This window comes from Echiichthys vipera, assembly GCF_963691815.1.
Source record: "Echiichthys vipera genome assembly, chromosome: 15".
NCBI lineage: Eukaryota > Metazoa > Chordata > Actinopteri > Perciformes > Trachinidae > Echiichthys > Echiichthys vipera.
Genome location: NC_139840.1, coordinates 14,821,374 through 14,842,651, shown reverse-complemented (window position 1 = coordinate 14,842,651; position 21,278 = coordinate 14,821,374). Strand labels below are relative to the sequence as shown.

General features: G+C 41.2%; 1 protein-coding gene across 1 annotated transcript; it reads right to left on the bottom strand.

Moving 5' to 3' along the window:
• Positions 1–895: 895 nt before the first annotated feature.
• glula (glutamate-ammonia ligase (glutamine synthase) a) lies at positions 896–4,519 on the bottom strand. Its single transcript, XM_083927713.1, has 7 exons — positions 4,391–4,519; positions 3,537–3,724; positions 3,288–3,449; positions 2,505–2,651; positions 2,298–2,425; positions 2,009–2,208; positions 896–1,920 (listed from the first exon to the last, which is right to left on the bottom strand). The coding sequence occupies exons 2-7, from the start codon at positions 3,700–3,702 to the stop codon at positions 1,608–1,610; spliced, it is 1,116 nt and encodes a 371-aa protein (XP_083783839.1). The 5' UTR covers positions 3,703–3,724; positions 4,391–4,519; the 3' UTR covers positions 896–1,607.
• Between the last annotated feature and the right edge of the window lie 16,759 nt (positions 4,520–21,278).

The window sequence follows — 21,278 nt, the reverse complement described above, 5'->3', positions numbered from 1 at the left end:
ATCATGTGCAGGCACTACGAACATGCTGAGTTACTTTGAAAACATTTGCATTTTGCCTTATTTGAATGATACATTTAAGAACTCGACCAAAATTACATTGTCCTGATACTCTATTTGGTATAAATTGCCCATAACTGAACCCCCAAAACTGAGGTTTCTCTGCCATGTCAACTTGTTTATCTGGTTTATCATTTTAGTAGATACCAGCATCCATACAGGTGAGTTTCAGACAGCTGCTGTGTAGTTTATGACACAGCACTTCCGGGAACATCCCAGGCTGTTGTTGCAGTGAAGGAGTATAAGAACTGTCTCGTGAGTAAGCCAGTTCCCAGTTACTTCCCACTGGGTCCTAAAAGCTAACCAGAACAAAGCCGCCATTGAGCTTTTGCCAAGATATCTGGCCGACTGAAACATCAGAACATTTGGATAGAGGAAGCACAGCCAGAGAGCATTTTCTAGAGTTACCGTCAGATGCATTTCATTAAACTGTTTTTTTTTTTTTGTAAGTGTCTTATTACAATGCTTTCACCAGGTGATTGAACAGGTTTTACAAAACTAGGGTGCAGCTTCAACGGTTCCTCATGCCATGTGTTGTTTATCGTGTTCAAGATATTTGAACCAAGTTGTAAGAAAATAGCACCAGTTTTGTGGGATTTCTGCTCCATCCTTGTCAAAAGCTGATTGATGGCTTCAATTTCTTAATAATAATCCAGTCTACACATGTTTAAACAAAGGACACGCTGGTGCTTTCAATCAGCAGCTGGATAGCTTATCATAAAGACTGGAAACAGAAAGCCTGGCTCTGCCTGAAAGCAACAAATTTGGTAATCGCGTCTCCCTATTTACAGTTAAACTATACCGTTTAAGTCTTAAAGTCAAGAGTCATACAGCCAGGTTGTGATAAAAAATAAAAGTTTTAAATGCATCAATAAAAACCACCAGGTCCAGTAAACATTGTTTTACCAAATCAGGTGCATTACAATATCGCAGTTAACAAAAGGATAAAACTCCTTAAGGAATTCTACAAATGGCATTATGGACAGATCCACCACATTTGAACAACATACATCTGGGTACAGACATCTACAAAGTGTACCATACAAGTTGACCCAGTGTGTCAAAATCTGAAGACATCAAACATTGCCATTTAAAAATAGACACTTCATAAAGTCAAAGAATTAGTAACATAGACGACTGGTTACTTGAAAAGGCAGGTCAACATATATTAACAGTACATGAACTAGTCATATTTTTTTAACTTAACATGCCGTCCAGCCTTAGCAGCTCTACTCTTCAGTGTCCATGTGCTTTAGTTCATTTTAGTTACCGACAGACAGAAAGGGAAAGTTATGACACGGGCTATAAAACAGTGTTACAAAAGCCGATCCCTTCTAAAGACAAGGGGAAAGACATACCCTGCCATTACCAGCACATAACTACCAAGGATATTGTTACCTTGTCATGTTTTAAGTTGACCAGCCAACTTTAAGCCATTAAAATGTAGGTTAAAATCATCTCAGTGGGAGAGAAAAAAATAAAATACAGTACTAGTTTAAAAAGAAAAGAGAATCAGGAGGGCAGTGAAAGTCAGTCATTTAGTTGTGAATTTAGTAATCCGCAGGTTCATCTCCCTCCTCGCCCAACAAACACGTGCGGATCAGAGCCTCGGTCACACCGTACGGGTCACAGTTGGCTGATGGGCGGCGGTCCTCGAAGTAACCCTTCTTCTCCTGGCCGACGTTACGGGGAATGCGGATGCTGGCGCCACGGTTGGCCACTCCTGCAGAGAATTCGTTGATGTTTGAGGTTTCATGACGGCCAGTGAGACGGCGGGCATTGTCGAGCCCCCCTTTGGGATCATAGGCACGGATGTGATAGCTGTGCCTCTTCCCGAGCTTCTCAATGGAGTCTTCAATGGCTCTGAAAGCAGAAATGATTCCCATCAGAAATAAAAAAAAACCCACATTAGCAGAGATGTCAAACTTCCATGACGCTTTTTGACACTCACTTCAATCCACCATCTTCCCTCATCTCTTTTGTGCTAAAGTTTGTATGGCAGCCGGCACCGTTCCAGTTGCCAGGGATTGGCTTGGGGTCAAATGAGGCTATGACGCCAAAATCTTCACAGACGCGGTGCAGGATGAAACGCGCCACCCATAGATGGTCGCCCATGTTGATCCCTTCACAAGGTCCAACCTGGAACTCCCACTGAACAAACAAGGAAGTTCATTATTATAACTGTAAAACCATAAAAACAAAAAGTGTATAAAGTCCAAACATTAGGATTTTATTATTACCTGAGCAGGCATTACTTCTGCATTTGTGCCACAGATCTCAACTCCAGCATAGAGACAAGCTCTGTAATGAGCCTCCACTATATCTCTGCCATAGGCTTTGTCAGCTCCAACGCCACAGTAGTATGGACCTGTAAATAAATGTATTTAACAAACAATCCAGACGCGCATCTGTGTTTCTATAGACAAAATCTTAAAGTAGCTGCTTACCTTGTGGTCCAGGGAAACCATTAGATGGCCAGCCAAAGGGGTGCCCGTCTGTGCCCAGAATAGTATACTCCTGCTCCATGCCAAACCAGGGAAGCTGATCCTCTACCATCTCCATAATCTTGTTGCATGTGATACGAAGGTTGGTTTCTGCGTTAAAAAATATATAATAAAAAAATAGATTAGAAGACCGACCAGAACAGTCAGTGTGAAGTAGTATTTCTCCACCGTGGAAGATGCATAACAATTACAGATTTGCTTTAGGGTCCCAGAGATGTGAAAGAGTAGGATACCCCTTCAAGTCAAAAACTTTATTCAGTTGAAAATTTCCTCTACAATAATTTTGCTAGGTTAAGGGCTACTAAACCAATATACGTACATGCCTCAACTTCTAAATGCCTGCAGCAGTGTATGCACATAACGAATGAGTGCATTACGTTGGTTAGTGAACTTGTGTCAAAGCATGCAAATGTGTACAGGTTACAGGGTTTATTCAACATATTAAGATAAAATGATGGCAACCAAATACTAATTTCCTTTGAGCATGAGATACCAACTGTGCATTTTACCATCAGTCTCCATTTAAAGTGATATGCCAATCAAATCTGCTTCACGCCAAGTACGCCTAATACTACTGTCACATCCTTTCAAATTGTGTTTTATAGTCATATAACTCCATTTTGTACAGGGCAACATAGATAAATGGTTATCATTTCTGTTAAATTGTTGCAAATGTATCCTTTCATTACAGGTTAAAATTTACAGATTTTGAGCTTCTTCAATTACCTGTAGGTTTGCGGTTGTACTTGAGCACTTCACACAGGACCAGCTTGTTGGGGTCTTTACGGAATGGATCCCTGAACATGGCAGCAGGGAGCAGATACATGTCGCTGTTGGAGCCCTCGGCCTGGTAGGTACTGGAGCCATCGAAGTTCCACTCAGGTAGATCTACAAGAAGAGGATGGGGGAGGCTATAATATTACACTGTAGGACGTAATGTATCATCTTTGTGATAGTTTCAAGAGCTCTGCTTACCTTCGATGCTTTTGGGCTCAGAGTCAAGAGTCCTGGTTTTGCAGCGGAGCCCCTCTCCGGTCCCATCAATCCAGATGTACATGGCTTGGACTTTATCGCCCTGAGGGAGCTCCATGTACTGCTGCTTGACAGTTTTACTCAACGTGGCGCTGGAGGACGTGGCCATCTTATTTCCTACTACAACACACCTGAGGAGAAGAAGAGCAGATCCGGTGTGAGACCTCGGTGTGCTCTGGCTCACATGCTGCTTACCGCGTTTATGGGGGGCGCTTAAACCCCCCCACAAAAAACACCACTATTGTCTCCTCTTCCAGAAAGGAGCAGTAACCGAAAAACACACTGAGGATGTAAAAGAAGACACATTTCCAGTCTTTTCCCCCCACCTCCCCTCTCCAGTTTGGAAACAAAGGGTTGAGCATGAGCTTGACTTTTAAAAATTAACGTAACCAGACAGACTGTCAGCTCACAAAAGGACGCTTCGTGGAAAACCACATTAAAACAAACACACACCCAACTTCGGCAGAAACGCATCTTGACTGTAACATCCTGTTGCCATTACGCCCGTTGTAGTCATGGTAACAATAGTCGGCCGCCCAGGTGCGGTGTGGCAATGTTACATCACGGACTTCCTCGTGTAGCGACGCCTAACATTAACCTAAAATAACGTACATATCACATCTAAAACAGACTCAATCAAAAGCGGGAGCGACTTAAATGAAACAAAAAAAGCCCATGGTACGTATAGTTCATTCATTAAAGTATGTAACAACGAAAACTTTGAGTGTACAAGCCGAGCTCCCGCCCCCGCTGTGGTCAAGTTAAAAAAACAGGGAAATAAGAAGTAAAAAAATTACCTGGAGAAACGAGGAAATTGAAATAAAAACTAAAGGACGGACAGGTCCGATGTCTTGTCGTGTGGTGTATCGCTAGTGTCTCTCTCATTCTCCGGTACCGAGTCTCCAGGAGCCGTGCACACATTTTATAAGAGCAGAACTGGGACGTCGCTGCTGTGATTGGTCGGGGAGGCGGTAGTGTGTGACCCCAGGACGGATGCGGCCCGCTGATTGGACAAGCACTCACACCGCAGCACCGCCCCCTAAAGCAGCAGCTCAGCCCGCGTGCTGTCAGCGTATCCTCGTGCTCACATGTAGACAGGATGTATGGAATTATAATTAACGTAAACAAAAACTAAACGTGTGAACGATGCTGTGCTAACAAGCTTTTTCCTTTGAAAGCGTGCCTCACCGTTGGAGACGGACTCGACCGTGTGGGACAAAATGTACAACCTCAAAGATTCAAGTAGCATAGTTCTTAGTGCAAGACACCACCATGTGGTAGCAGTCAGGTAACGATACTGCCAGTTTTTTTTTTATTTGGACAAACTTTATTTATATTATACACTAATTAAAATACAAACGTAAAGGAAAAAAAACTTCCCAATAACACACCTGGGCTCAAAATAAGAATATTAGAGATGAATTCAATCAAAATAAAGCAACACAAAGAAATAATAATAATAATAATGACGTCACTGCGAGTGTACTGGTTTTAATGGGAGATGTTACGTAATACCCCACAAGAAATATTGTCTGGTACCCACCGGTTTGCACACGTGAGCAAATTATGTGTAAAAATGAATTAAACTCTAAAACAGTGAATAATCTGCTGGACTTCTCCCTCTGAAATTAGTGTGATGTAATGTTAGGGGTTTGTAGCATAGGCTTAATGATGAGGATGCTTATTTACAGCATAATCAATGAACGTGGTTTATTATATAATATCAGATTGCCTGGTGTGTTTAGGCTGTATGCAGGCATTTAGCACCGAGACAATCTTTAGGATGTCGGATGTAAACATTATAGTTCTACACCTAAATGGTATATTATTTTATGTGGTAAAATGCATGTTAAAAAGTCTTATTCTGGTCTCAACTCAATGTTGACTGAACTCTACTTACTGCTTTTTGGCTTTGTTGGACAGATGGCTACATGTTAAAGGGGAACCACAACGTGTCTAAGAGGTGTTGGGACACCACAGGCCTCCATAAGGCACCATTCCCCCCCAAAACATTCCTTTTTGGTGTTTTGATGATTTGGTGGTGGATAGTGCTGTTTAACACATTGATGCTGAATCTCCTATTGAGGTCTGGAGTTTGAGAAGGCCATCCGACTGTTAAGTTGTGACGTAACGCCCTTTCAAAATATAAAATACATTTTCAATATATAAAAAGGTACAAGCCTTGTATTTCTACAACGCCGCAGTGCCATGTTCCCCGTTGTTTGAACAGAGCTGAGTTTAAAAAAACAACAACAATCGTCATCCTACCTCTTTCTTATAGATGAAAAAGGTGTCTAACTGACAAAAGAGGTGATCGTAATTGTTCACATGTTAAGCTGTTGTGTCTGTTTTGTTTCAACGGAGCGTTTCAAACAATTCTTTCCACCAGGATAGAAGTGTTTCATTTTCAGATGAAGTTGATCACTTGGAATGTCTCTGTAGATTTGCAGTATTTTTTTTTAGTTACCCGGCTCTGGTGCAAATGTAATGTAATGGTTCATATCATAAGATAACTGTGTGCATGCATCTTGAGCTTATATTATCAGTTGTAGATGAGAAAGCATTGGCTCTATTGGGTACCCTCTGTGGCTGTAAGCAACCTAAAGGACCAAAGAGCATGAAAACGTCACCTCAGACATTATTTATGAAGAGACCCACTGACCTTGTGGCATTTAGGCATGCTTTGAACCCTTAGGTAAATTTAGCCTTAGTAACAGTGGCACTACATGCAGGGAGGCATGAATTCTTAGGGCCTCGGACTAAAATTTCATGCTGCAAAATCTCTGACTGTGGCAGGGGCTTGACACGCCTTTGAACCTGCTTCTAAAGACAAAGGATGTCCCCGCTGAAGCTCTACAGCATGTTCTGGACAAGAATGTTGTTGCAGATGCATGTTGGTGTGTTTTGTTGCACGTCATTTTGTTGCAGAGGGAGAGATGAATCAAAATCACAAACATGTATTGTATCAGCCTGCAGCCCTCTGGCAATATTGTGCCCTGGATTCAAACTGGTGAGCAGGGCGTGTGCCAAGTGAATTCAGCAACAAAATATTAGTATTAATATTAACAGACTCTCCCATGTATGAAAAAACATTGGCACAGATTTACGTTTCATTCCTTTGGTACGCACTGTGAACACCTCCGATGATGTGCCCTTTAAACTTTTGTTTTTAGTTTTGAGTTATTCTGGCTTTATAGCTTTTTTATGTATTTTTTATCAGAAAAAAAGCTTTGTTACAAACTGTAACTGGTAATTAAGCCTGCATTGGCGACAGACTGAAAACATTATATCACATAACAAAATGATCCCCCTGAACAAACCCTCTGCTTTTGTTTTGTTTTGCAGCTCAGTGGAGGGACAGCGCCACCTGATGGACTCGGAGCTCCAGAGCAGCAGATGAAGATGGTGTTGATGATGAGGCTCTGTTTCAGGGAACCATCAGACTTTGATTACCTCTGGAGGACCTGAGATGGGGAGGATCCCTCTACAAGCGCTATACAAAGACAAGTAAGACCAAAAAGTCAACGTACAGATTCTTCACTCTTCAGTGGAAATAATATTTGTTGTTGAAAGATATAAATGTGTATTTTTCATAAAATTGGGAAATATGTTAAGATAAGAATATTTTAAAACTATCTAGAAATAAAATCAAGTCACATAAAATAATCAAATTTAATGAACATGGACATTTATTCTGAACCCTCACAAAAATAATCTTGACTCGCCATCTTTTTTAGGGCTTTTAACGGCATCTAAGAGTATTCATCAGTGAGTTTACTCAGTTGTCATGGAGACGGGACTAATGCCAAAGACCAAACATGAACAGAGACAGCGGTTACAATTTCTGTAGAGTTCAGTTAATTATTCAAACTGTGTAAAGAAAAGAGTAGAAGACTGACAATCACAGATCACATCTTAACTGGGAAAAATAGTCAAATACATATAAATAACTTGTGACTTTATTAAAGTATCAGGTTGTGTTCCCAGTAAGTGATGTAGTTCTCACACCAAAACATGTTAAGTTTTCATTTCTTAATCATTGTCACATTTGCCTGAAGGCACCATGCAAGCTGCTGCGGCAGTCTGTCGTGAGTTGTTTGCGAACTGTGTCTAAAGAGAGAGGATAATATGCGTAACTCAAGGGACATGACTCATTTTGGTACATGATACATTTTGGACCTACGTCAAGCCAGACAAAAGTGCATTGGAGGGGGATACCTGGATGCTGATAAATGTATCCTCTCTCATATGAACAGTTAGTCAGCAACAAAGTGATAACAGTTGAATTTCTTATCAATGACCTGTCCCTGAACCGAAATGTCTTTCTTTTTTTGTTTTTGTTTGATGTTTTTATATTCAAATATATTCTTGAGGTATAAAAGAAATGCCTGCATTTATGGATCATTGTCCCATGGCAGACAAAAAGTATTAGAAACGAGAACACTGCACTGCAAACCTGACATTAATTAATAACTTCATCATATAACTCCACTACACAAATACCAGAAATATCTCTTTAACAGTTTAATCCAAAATATTGTGTTTTACTAGTATTTTGTTTGTTTTTGATTGCATAATTTAAATGCAATTTTACTTAATTTTGCTTTTATGCATTTATAGATTCATAATTAACCACTGATTCACTGAAATCAATAGTTAGTCTAGTGGAACACTTCAGCCCTCACTCCAGGTAAGTATTTATTCCTGATCATTTAACAATATGAAGAGATTGAAAGTGACTCTAGTTTATTTGATGTGAGAAGTAGCAGCTGCTTTTTTAGTAGTTTGAGCAGTTGCAGTTGTTGGGTGCTGTGCTTATTATCTAAGCATTCAGCGAAAAAACTCTTACTACGTTGCAAAATCAGGCATCTACTTACAGTACAGATCAGTTCCACTGCACAGCTCTTAATCAAATATACAAATGACAAATATTAAAATATGTGTGTCAGCATTAATGCAGGGCAAAAACAGAGCTTTCTTTGTTTTGGAGAATCACTTGATGTCCCAGCAGAGGGCAGCAGCTACCAACATAGGACTTCATCTTGTAGAACTGAAGACCATGATTTCTATTTTAAACCACTGAGCAACTAAAGTGGCATTTCTCCCATTAACATGTAGTGTTTTTCTTTCCTGGATTCAGTGTAAGTCTGTGATTCAAAAAGAAAATATTCACCATTCACTAAAGTCAGATCTTGTGGGATATTATGCAAACTGGTTGGTCAAAAAATGACAGCGTAAACTAAAGGGAAAGTCAAGTTTTCTAACAGTTATATCAATATATAATGTATTGAGGAGAGTGATTTTTGAAGTCAGAGATACAAATGAAGGAATCATTTCGACCATGTGATTAATAGCTGTAAACTCTCAGAAAAGGATTGCGTGGAAAGCGTACAACAAACTTTGTCCCCAGATTTTAAAGCTCACAACCCAGTTTGTAGTTCGCTCACTCAGCACAGCGGATGATGAATAACCCTCCACACATCTTACGCCTTCACCCCACTCAACCTTATAACAATTAGGCCCTAACCCCTGCTATCCCTCGGCCGTCATATATTATCATGTCCTCTAGTAAACCACAGGACAACACTCTACCTTAAAAATTAATAAGGCTGACAACATACTTGTCGCTATTTCAATGCCCAGCATGTCCTCTGTGACTCATCGGTTCAGCTGTAAATCAGGCCAGGAGGAGCCTCGGGGGATTGTCTTCGTCTAAAGCTCCTTCAAAACACTTTATATGAAGCATCAATAACCAAACACTATGCAATAACACTTATTGGCATGGCAGCATGCACTACTATTGATTGTCCAAATGAAAATCAGCAGGAGCTGCTGCAGGGATTGTTGCCTTTACGTGATTTTTGTCTATGTTCTCTCTCTGGTATCAGTGAGGATGAAGGCACAGCAGCGTGAGGCACCATGGGTTATATTTAATCCAGCCCTGCTCTTCTGTAGGGATAATAACTTTTTTGCTCCATTCCAGGACTTGTCTGTCATCTTGACATGGCAATATCTTCCAACTCCACTGTTTCATAGTCAGTTTCATTTACTTCCAAATACCATTTCACACCCTGCTGGCTTTAACTAGGTATTATACAGCGTGTGGGGAGTGTGCTGCAGATTGAATCGTGACAGAGACAACAACGTTTCTGGTGAAAAATAAGTGAATATTGTAAGTGGCAGACGAAATAAAATGATTTTTTTGCTCCTTTTTCTTGGCATGGATTTGTGTGTTTCTCATCCTGGTCTCTCAAATTCATATGGGATGTCTGCAGCTTATAAAATTGGCTGCCTTTTATTGAATTCTTTAAAATTAAGATTAGTATCAGAACAGAGAGCAGTGAACACAGAATTCATGCTCATGTGAATCACAATTTTAAAAAGGAAATGGTAGTATTATGCTCTATTATAGCATCTGGTATTCTATTTTAATATTGTTCTGGTGTATGACACAGTTAAACTGATATATACATAACTTAAATATACAGTATTTACATCTTCTTTAATTCATTTTCCAGTAAGTCACTTCCCTCATGTAAACTTGACTTTCAATGTAAAAATAAGAATGTTTCAAATTTTTACACAAATTGTTGCAAAATACTCCAGTCGATCATTGTAACAAGAGTACTACAAGAGATATTTTATATTGAGAGAGCAGCTTAGCTAACAAATAATGCTAGCTAACATTAGCTGTATGGCTAAGCCAGCAGGATGTGCGATTTGGCCCTCGATTAACTAACCATCTTGTGGCTTCAATCCTCGCATTTATTTCTCAAGAAAGCGAATTCTAAAATGTTTCAGTGATTTTCTATTGTTCTTGTATATTTCTGGTGGCATGTTCGCATTTGAAATGGACGTTAGGAATTGTGTTGTTCTTGTCTTGCGTAAAAAGCAGTAGCATTGTTACCCATGGTCTTGACCACAAAACGTCACGTCAGTGTCACGCTTGCGTGCCGACAGCGTTCATGCGATGCTAAAGCGGCTATCTATACCAGTTCCGTCTGGTCTGCGAATTTCTAAGCGCCCAGCAGCAGGGCAGACACGTGATGAACAGTGAAATCTAGTGGCAGTAAATATACAGTACAGCACCTCAATACCCAAGAACACCTCAATTTTGTCTTGCCTCCGAGCTGCTGGGCATAAGAGAAGGGAGAGTCTGTGGGATTCAATCCGCCCAGATTGCAAAATATAAATACATATATTTATTCAGCCTTTTCACTGGGCATCGACCTCACATTAATACGTGTGTTGTTGAAAAATAGACTTAAAGCGTAAATAAACGCTTCAGGTTGCGTGAGCCTGCACGCAGCTGGTGCAGACAGCGGAATAGATTAAAATGCGTTAGACGTACCAGTGAAATACAGCTTGTTATGTGTACCTCAAACTGTAAACTCTGAATATTGTAGGTTTTATTTGCACTGAGCACACATCAGCCCCTCAGTGAAATGCTACAGACTGCCTGTTAATTAGTTCTAGAGTTGAGACTCCACAAAACCAGGATGAAAACAATTTTTTCCACAGATGTTATTGCATAATTTACCTTAAATCTCTCTTGCACATTAATGAAATCAAGAGACAGGAATGTTTCTGTCATTTCTGTATTTTTCTCCAGTGATTGCCCCGCTAACGCCCCCAGGGGCCTCCATATGGAGAGATTGCCCACGGATGTGTGCTGTGATGCCAGTAGGTGGTCCAGCCCATGGCTAGGTGGGTGAGCATGGTGTAGTTCCTGCTGCCACTGCTGCTGACATATCAGAGCTGTTTATTAAGAGGATGACAACTCTATCAAGCCCCATAAGCGGGCCCTCGTGCACAGGAGTTCTTTTGTTACTTTCAGGGAGGGTGTCATCAATCTTGCTGCCATGCTACTCTCTTGAGCTGTTGATGGCAAACACGATTCCTCCCTTTCTGCCTGGCCTCTCCCGCCTCGCAGTCTGGAATCAGGCGTGGTGAGGGGGATCGGGGAGATAGGAGGACTTTCCCCGAGAGTGCCTATTCTTGACAGGCGACAGAGCGGACCGTTTGGACACCAGGGGTGGATATATGGGACCATGTAATGAAAAGACGTTGACAGGACCTGCTTGCTCTGTAATGAAGGTCCTCTGGAGCTGTGAATGGATACACACATCTTTCACGCTTTTGTCTCCCTGCCTTTCCCACAGAATCTATCTCATCCATTTTAACCAAAAAAAAGAAGGTGTGAGAGAAGCATCCCAGACAACAGCTCACAGTGTTAAACATTAACATGCAGAGACGTGGTGTGAATTTTTAATGAAACAGCAACTAAGTTGATTTACACCTAAGATTTGTAGTTGAATCCCTTCCGCTTCAGCCCATGGAGGTGCACTTGAATGTTCGGATCAGCCTCTTTCCACTCTCTCTCTCTCTCTCTCTCTCTCTCTCTCTCTCTCTCTCCCTCTCTCTCTCTCTCTCTCTGTCAGTGCTACTCAAGACTCAGTGTAGCTCACAGAGATGGACTATGATGTATGTACTCCACTTTAGCATTGACTGAGGTCACAGACTCCATAAATGTCTTAGACAAGTCTGATATTTTAATCTCTTTTTAGTGAGGGGATGTTGGGCCTTTGCCCAATCAATACACAGGGCAATAGCCTTGCCAAGATATCTCATGGTAGCTTTTCATTGTTCTGTCTGGAAGCTGAAATGTCAAGCAGAGGAGAACTGCTCAAACTGAAGCTGAAATATGGCTGTCTGTAGTCAGAAACATCACTTTTTATAATCTCGACGCATCTGACAATAATAAACACTGCAATCGCAGTCTCAGGATGATTCTCGTCTGAGCGGGCCCCTGAAACGTTTTTTTTTTAAATTCCCAAATCAAGTCCAATCTGTTTTAATTCATCAGTCAACAATAGCCCAAAACACTAGAGAGTGGGGGAGCTGTTCTGCTGCCTTTGTAAGCACACACAGCCAAAAATATCAAGACACTCTCTCACATTAACATTGCTAATTTGTTTGCCAATGGTCTCCAAGGCGCTGAATAATTGGCTGTGAGATATTGTTTGTTCAGGTGTTCCACATAATTGAATTCTGTATTGAAAATGCTGCGGATGAATGTTGAAAGAATACTGAAAAGAATTGTGTACTTTGTGATACATTTTCTCTGAAATGGAGCTATTGGTGTAGATTAATTCTCATCCCAATAGTGACTAGTGATGATTGCGGCACATTAATTATCTGGCTAATGAATAAAGCACACACGTTTTGAATTTTAAAACAACTTAACTCGTGTTCATCCGTTTCCAATTAATGTCCTGTTGTTGAATTTCTCTTTGTGGACCCTTTTAGAGATGATATGGTTTCTCTGCACATGATGACCTTTTGAAACTCACAGATTGATTTCATGCTTCCATTATTCTGCTGAAACGCCGCTTTTGTGCTGTGAGCTGTGTGCTGATAAGGCCGCTAATGTGTGTTGCTGTGTAGTTCGGCCCATATGCACATGTGGAAGTGATATAGTGTCCAGCTAGACACATGTGTTGACAGAGCCGGATGATGTATTTGATCATAGTTAGTTGCGAGGAGGGTCTTGCTTGGGTTTTATTTAGCTTCCCGACGCTGACCTAATGCCTCAGCTCAATCAGTCACCTTGTCCTCCCCTTGACTCCTCACCCCGTGATCCTTCCCTCCCAGCCCGAAGGATTCAAGAAAAACAACCAAAGTGCTTAAGACCCTCCCTTTGCTCAAAACCCTGTCTGAACTGAAATAAATTACATATGAAATCAATGCTGGGTCCTCAGGTTGTTGTTTTCTAAGACCACTCTGTACTATGTCTCCCTGCATTGGCGTAGCACAAAAACCTGGTCCTCAGTGGGTTTTATGCTCCTTTTAATCCATCCATTTTCACTCCTGCAAAAAAATATCCTAATCAATATGTTAACACGCATTATGTTTGTTTTTTGTGTAATCAATAATGAAGTGTTTATCACACATTCAAGAAGTTGATACAATCTGATATCTCAGCATATCTCAGTCTTCTTCTCTCAACATACAGTTTTGGAAAATTATAGAAAGTTATTACCATCATAGTTTGTTAGGTTTTCGTTATACTGTGGGCATTAAACAAAGGTGGAAAGTTATCTAAGACTTATTTGTGATCAACGTTAGATACGGACGGAGAGTTCTGTCCGTACTCTGTGTTCACCTTGTCCATGTTTGTTTATGTTTTCTGGATTCTTACAGATGTTGTAAAACGGAGCAATACCATTGGAAACTGCGTTTAAAAAATGGGGGGATGGAATGGCAATGTATTTATGTATATTTATGATGTATTTAATGTACAGACCATCACCGTCTACAACGTTGCCTTAACTTTTGCCTCCTCAGAAGTAGATTCTTATTGGTAAATTGACTTGCAATTTAACAATAAGACTATAAAAAATTGTTGTCATTGTAACAAGATTACTACAAGATATATTTTACGTCGAGAGAGCATCTTAGCTAACAAATAATGGTAGCTAACATTAGCTGTATGGATAAGCCAGCAGGGTGTGTGATTTAGCCCTTGTTTTACTAACCATCTTGTGGCCCCCGGCTCCATATTGAACTGAGAGATATGAGAATGGTTTCAATCCTCACATCTGATGCTTCACAAGAAAGCGAATAAAGAGTATTTCCTAAAATGTATCTATTGTTCTTGTATATTTATGCTGGCATTTTAATCGCAGTGGATGTTAGGAATTGTGGTATTGCATCGGTATTGTTCTTGTCATGCGCATAAAGTAGTAGCACTGTTACCCATGGTCTTAACCACAAACGTCACATCAGTGTCACGCTTGTGTACCGACAGCGTTCATGCGATGCTGAAGTGGCTGTGTTCCGTCTGGCCTGCGAATATCTAAGCACCCACAACTAGTGCCAGCCCTGCATAATAAAACTTTAGGAACTTAAAGAGGAACTCCAATGCGTCAGAACGAAGTGAGATTATCAGACCTCTGTAGCTCACTCCTCATCTCTGCTTGAGGCTAGCGACTCAAGGCTACATTTGCCGCTAATGTAACATACCTGAGTCTCTGACAGAAACACTGGCAGTTGCGTTGTATCATGGGTAATGTAGGCGACAGATTTTGACAAGGAAGAAAAATGCTTGCAATAAAAAAGATGATATCTCTGGTTCTGCTGCAACGATTAACTGTCCATCATGAGTCCGACATTGATCTAACACAACTAGCTGGCCATAAAGTTGAGAAAAGTCCAAAAGACTTTGCAGCTGGCTGCCTTTTTTTCTCAGTGTCGACATTTTAACAGTGCTCTTCATTGTATTTATTTAATTTCCAAATCTGTGTCAGATGGTTCCTTCTTAGTTATTAGAGCTCTCGTGCTTCTATTTATCAGCCCAACATTGTGTGTGTGTGTGTGTGTGTGACTCTCCGGTCTGATAATCAGTGACAGAGATGTTTTAGGAGTGTGACAGAGTTTTATTTGCCATAACTGACATCTTCATCCCATTACTTTGCTTGTTTTTTGCAACATACCAAGTACTGGCATCTGCAGTGTTTCCAGGCGGATACACTGCAGTGGAGTGGGAATTCAGAGGATTCAGACAAGGCCACAACAGCTCCGGCAGGTGGAGAGAAGGAAGAGCTGTGCACACCAGCAGCACAGGAAGAGAGGGGAGGGAAAGAAAATGAATGAGGGAGAAAGAGAGAGAGAGAGAGAGAGAGGAGGGGGAGAAAACTGACTTGCTTCTCGTAGTCTTAAACGTGGAAGTGTTTAGCAGACATGCTGTCAGATTCTGAGGTCAGAGGGGATGATTGTATCGACGGGTTTTATTCGCCGGGCATAAGTGAAAAAGAGACAGAAAGCAGGCTTGAAAAGTAAAAGCTTGTGATACAGAAATACGCTATGAATTACCACATGCAGTTTGCGCTGAATGAAAACTGAATTTTCCCAATACCCACTATAAATTCCAACGTATTTGCTTCTTCACGGATGTTCAACTCAATTTGGCCCACACAGTTTTTGAATTGCATTCAAACTCATCCTCTAATCATCATCTAAAGGGAAAACCTCAGCTCAATGAATTTTATAAATACTTTATGATTTACGGATATCATGATTGGCATTTCTAAACTTGACCCCTTCACACACCGGGGGTCTGATGAATGAATGACAAGGTCAACCCTTCAATTCAACCGAAATTGTAAAGGACCCCTCAAATGAAAATCAAGTCTTTAACCTTGCTAACATTTATATACGGGAAGTGTACATGCTAAAAAACATATCATGAACAAAATGAGCAGTCAACGCCATGGTTGAGCATTTCCACCTTGAAACTGCAGTGTACCAATCACAGTCTGTAAATTTCAGATTCAGGCAGCCAGGGGTTTCTTACATCACATATCTAAGAAACCAATCACATCATCTTGTGGCTAAGGGGTTCCATAGTGTAACTATGGCAGCAGTGGTGGGCGGGGCACAAGGCCAGAATTTCTCAATGAGTGTATTTACATGGACTTGAATAACATGTTTGTTATGCTTATGGCGGTTATGATCATATTTAGGATGTTTACATGCTCAAACACACAAATGGGATACTCAATCATAAACGGGATATTCATGTTTGTGAAAACGTACTCAGTGAGTGAGAAGAGTAGATGTGCTTCCCCTTTTCAGAGTTTAAATTAGTTTTTTGGTAAAACCATGTTTAACAAAATATAAAAATATCATAATATTTTACATACTTTAAACATGTCTGGAGGAGGACTTTAAGTACAATAACAATATAATATAAATGTAATTTTTCTATCAGGATGTTTGTTATTCTGCTGACCAGCAAATGTGAATCGTCCAATTATTGAACAATAAAGTCATTTCTTTCTTGAAAATATATTGACACATCTATCGGACTTACAGCAGCTCTGCTACAAAGCATGACATGTCTTAAGCTAACATATCTACTGATGTTTAGAACATTTAGTATAATAGTAGAGTTGTTTAAAACTGCACATATGCTTCGGTCTGCCTTGGAGAAACTCTCTTTTCATTAGCAGACATTTTGCGTTATTGGAGAATCATTTCTCTGCAGAGATCCTGTATGCAGCTGACTTGTTGCTAATGACATTCTTTACATGTAACTGAATGGATGCTTTAAGTCTACAGTGTTTGTGACACAAAGTAAAAAGGGTGTTGTGTGTTTCGCAGAAGCTTTTCAGTTCCCATTGGTCCATGATGCCTGACCCCTCCTTTTCTTTGTCACCGCTGGCGCTGTACTCTGTTTTCTCCCATCTCCGTGGCAACCAGCACTGCATGCTATTGTGTTGATGTTTGTCCACAGCTAAGGTGTCGCCTATGTGTTTAATGGACCTCCCAGTCCGCTTCAGTGTCCGCTTCAGAGTCCCCCAGCAAAGCTGAGCGGCTGGGCCCTGCCACTGTTTGTCCCTGGGTGTCAGTGAGTCGAGGCAGGGTGGGGATGAGATAGGGCTGATAATGGCTGCTTTGTTCCTTTGCTAGATGTGTTGAAGCTGTGCTCCTGTGGACCAGGAGACGCCTGGTCAAACAGAGACACACAAAGGCTCTGGAAACGGCTGGCCATGGCCCATTCTCCACAGTCTGCCATGCTGCCAACATACACCACCTTCTGCAGCCGCGCTGAATTACTACCCTCACAACCTTTCACACATATAAAAGCACTCTTTCACAGTGGGAACACTGACATTTGCCTTTTGTTGGATACAAAGGATATTTTAATACTAAGTTTTTTTAGGTGATCACGCTGAGACCATATACACCATTAGAATCAGTACAGGGGTGCTCTTTTGAAGGGCATTCAATTTATTCACTCATAAAAGCCACACAGGCATTACTTCATTCAGTCAAGATTGATGCTTTGCCACTGCCTTTGATGTGTAAGTAGTGCATTTTGCTTTAAGATATTATTTTCACTTGATTGATTGACAAAGTAGGCACAAAGCATCCTTGATACCCTCACTTGTGTTAGACATCGAGGAGAAATTACTCTCCATTATTGAGCTCTTAACATTTGCAGAAGAGACACATGGCTGCACAGAGAGTAGTCATGTTTTGTAGTTCTGAGGAGATAATGGTGAATTAAACAATCAATAACAGTGAAAACCTTTGGAATGCCAAGAATTAATCTTTAGAGTTAACGCGCCACATATTCTCATCCACCGGCTGGTGTTTTAACCTCTTTAACATAGCCCCTCGAGGAAATGGGGGGATATGATTAGGAATTCGTTAGAGGGCTTCTATTTTTATGCTGATGACACACTTTCTTCTCCCGGGCTCTCAATGATGCTGGCTCTTGACTTTCTCACTGTCTTCTCTGAACTAGATCAGCTGTTTACCACCAAGTAGGAATGTAACATTAAGTTTACCGACTAAAGCAGCTGCAAGCACAAGAGGTTTGATATCAGTCAGAGAGAAAACTCCTCTGTCATCTGAAAGCCATTCACAGGCTTCTTTTTAATCCCTGAAGGCGTGTTTGTTTTTCATAGCTGCTCCATTTACATTTCACCAGTTGGACCTGTAGTCTTGCCACCTGCCTCAACTATTGACTGCGAGATACAAAGAGGATGTACAAAACCAATAAAGGTTGCCATACAATTTTGTTGAAATCCGCTGTTTTTGTTCATCCTATCATGTTTGGAGCAGATTACAGTGTGTCCACACACCCTCGCTCCCCAGGGTGCCTTCTCTGTGGTTCAGGTATTGTGACCAGGCAGGCGGGCTGGTGGCCCAGGGCCCTGGGCGCTTTGGAGAAGAGAGGACCGTGGCTGCATTTGTTTCCCACTGAAAGGGATTACAGGTCCTGACGGCCGTGATTAATCACCCAGAGGCAGACATCTGAATACGGCCAGGGAAAGGTTCAACTTTTTAATTCATCCCACACACAATCTATTCAAACCAGCTGTTGGCGCTCCTTTCCCTCATCTCCCTGCTCTTTCTTCTCAGTGACCATTGCCTTCTACTGTCTTTCTCTCCCCATTTATGGCTCACATAATTATCTGGGGATGCAGAGTTGTTAGAATTGTGGGGGTGCTTGGACGAGGCTCCGCGCTCTATTTTTATTGGAGATGGGTTCCTTTCTTCTTTGTGGGAGAATACTTAATTGACTTTGTTAATGCTTTTGGGGATCAGTGATTTCTCAACAACAAATGACCTTTATGGAGCTCAGCGTCACATATTGTTTATTGTGTGTGTGTGTGTGTGTGTAAGCCAATGCATGTTGCATCAGTGCATGTGTGTTTGTGTGTGTGTGGGTGTGTGAATGTGTGTGTGTGTGTGTGTGTGTGTGTGTGTGTGTGTGTGTGTGTGTGTGTGTGTGTGTGTGTGTGTGTGTGTGTGTGTGTGTGTGTGTGTGAGTGTGTGTGTGTGTGAGTGTGTGTGTGTGTGTGTGTGTGTGTGTATGTGTGTGTGTGTGTGTGTGTGCGTGCATGCATGCGTGTGTGTGCGCGTGCGTGTGTGTGTGTGTGTGTGTTTTGATCCATTGTGACCTTTTCTTGTGTCAGGTGTGTTTGTGCAGAGGCAGAGAAATATTTCCCTCAAAGCTTCTTTTCCAAAACACTTCAAATTCATAAACACTTCCGTGCTGCTACTACGCTGACAGACAGCTGAATTCCTGTATTTTGAATAAATTTCACATCTCACCATGTTCATATCCACTCATATGAGCAGGCCTTCTCATTAAGACTCAGCAGGTTATATGATGGTATTGCTGGAATCCCTGGAGCAAAATGAACAGGGACAGCTACACTGCTTAATGCAAGGTAGCCTAGCAACAGATAGTGGGATGGCGGAGGAAACATACCCTCATATTTATGTTTACATGAGAGAATGATTTGTCTGTCAGGCTGATGGATCCTAATGTTCTCCTCTCCCCGGGGCTTTTCTTGTGCCGCACACAGGCCTGACACTTACCCTGAAGGACAGGCACCACCTTCCCCAACATGCATGAATACTTAATACTGTTAGACTGCATTTATGCAAAGAATGGAAATGGTGCTAGCCAAGGAGAGGGGGGCTAAAATGCATCAAAAGCATGACACAGTATGCATCACGAACGTGGTGGGAAAGCATAGAGAATGACGGGAGACATGAGGAAATACACTGAAGCATGTTGTTTCTTTTCTGCAGTTTATTTATCATAATGGCATGCAAGTAATCAGATTGTAGTTTTATGTGCATCGTGACTGTTGACAACTGTGACAATATAACCGCAAGTCACTTCCAGTAAGTACAGTACACGAGCTATATGACTTGATAGAGTCCGTCTTTACTGTATGTCCAGCTCCTCCAGGGACAGACTACATCAACTCAATTAGCCTGGCACAGCCTGAGTATCAGCACCATAGATTAGATTTCACTCAGCCTTGTTTACCAGAGAGCGGTCCGCAGAATAATATCTATACAATTTGTGCTTTCAGAAAAATGATGATGGTATCATAGTGGGGAGCAGCAGATATAAGCTTCTCCTGTTTTGTGGTATAGGATAACTGGATGGGAGAGATATAAAAAAGCCTTTTGTCAGGAGATAGGCATATCCCTGTTCATCTTGGGAACTTGTTTCCATAGTTACATCAATGTTGTTGAAGTGAGAAGATCAGGTATTCCAGTGAGTGATCCTTTACATGAGCTTTGCTCCTCTCCTATTGATTTTCATCCCACGTTGAAAAAAACCAGCCCACTGCAAACTGTCTCAGAGATATTGTGGAAGTAATGAAAGGCCTAAATGTGTTGGAAATGTGCCGGACAAGAAAGGAGAAGAAAATAAAAGCCTCTCAAAAATCATTGAGAGATTTTGAGATGTCATGTCCAGCTCCTCCGGGGGTCAGTTAATACTGTCAGAACCACGAACAACAAAGCAGGGCACCGGCAGAGACTAAAATCTAATCGCTGCTGTAACAGTCGATGATCGCTGTGTTGTTAGCCACATGCTTATGTGTTCATGTGAAATCTCCTCAACAGCGTGCTGCTTGCTATAATGCTAATGGCTCTGAGAAGAGAGTTAATCACTGCTGCGCGGTTAGCCACATGCTTGCCTCTTGCAGCATGCTTGGTGTGTTCCAGGGGTTAGCAAAACACTGGCGTAACACATCATCGCTCTTTATGAGGCTGGGGCCTGCAAGAGAGAGAGGGGGCCCACAGACGATGCTAAAAAGACGGTAATGACAGCCATTCACCGCAATCCAATTATGCAAAAGGGAGTCTAAACAATTCCATCATCCCCTAAATTAGATTGTCCTAACGAGATAAAGGCTCCAATTAATCCTGAATTAATTTCTACAGCTCATTTTCCCCAGAAAACACTCTAATATGCAAATGCCAATGAGACAGAGAGGCATCCTTCTGCAGGAGTTTACACCACCTCTGCTGGTTGGCTTTTCTCTTTGAGCAGACTTATGAACTTGGGCATATATTGTGAGGATTACAAGAGGGAATATAACACATGTAACAGCCCAGGTGTAGCACAAAAGATAAAATGTTTAAGAGTAAATACAAAATTTAAGTATTAATGTTTGAATGGCATCATTTTATTGACACAAATAAATTAATAAACTCCTTAGAGTCCAGCAAATAGAATCCAGAACAAAATAAATTAATCTAATTGGCATTTTGGATTAGTTGATTAAATGTACGGAGCCCAAAAGAATCACATTTTTCTGACAGTAGTGGTGGTGACTACATAGCGTTACATTTTTTGTC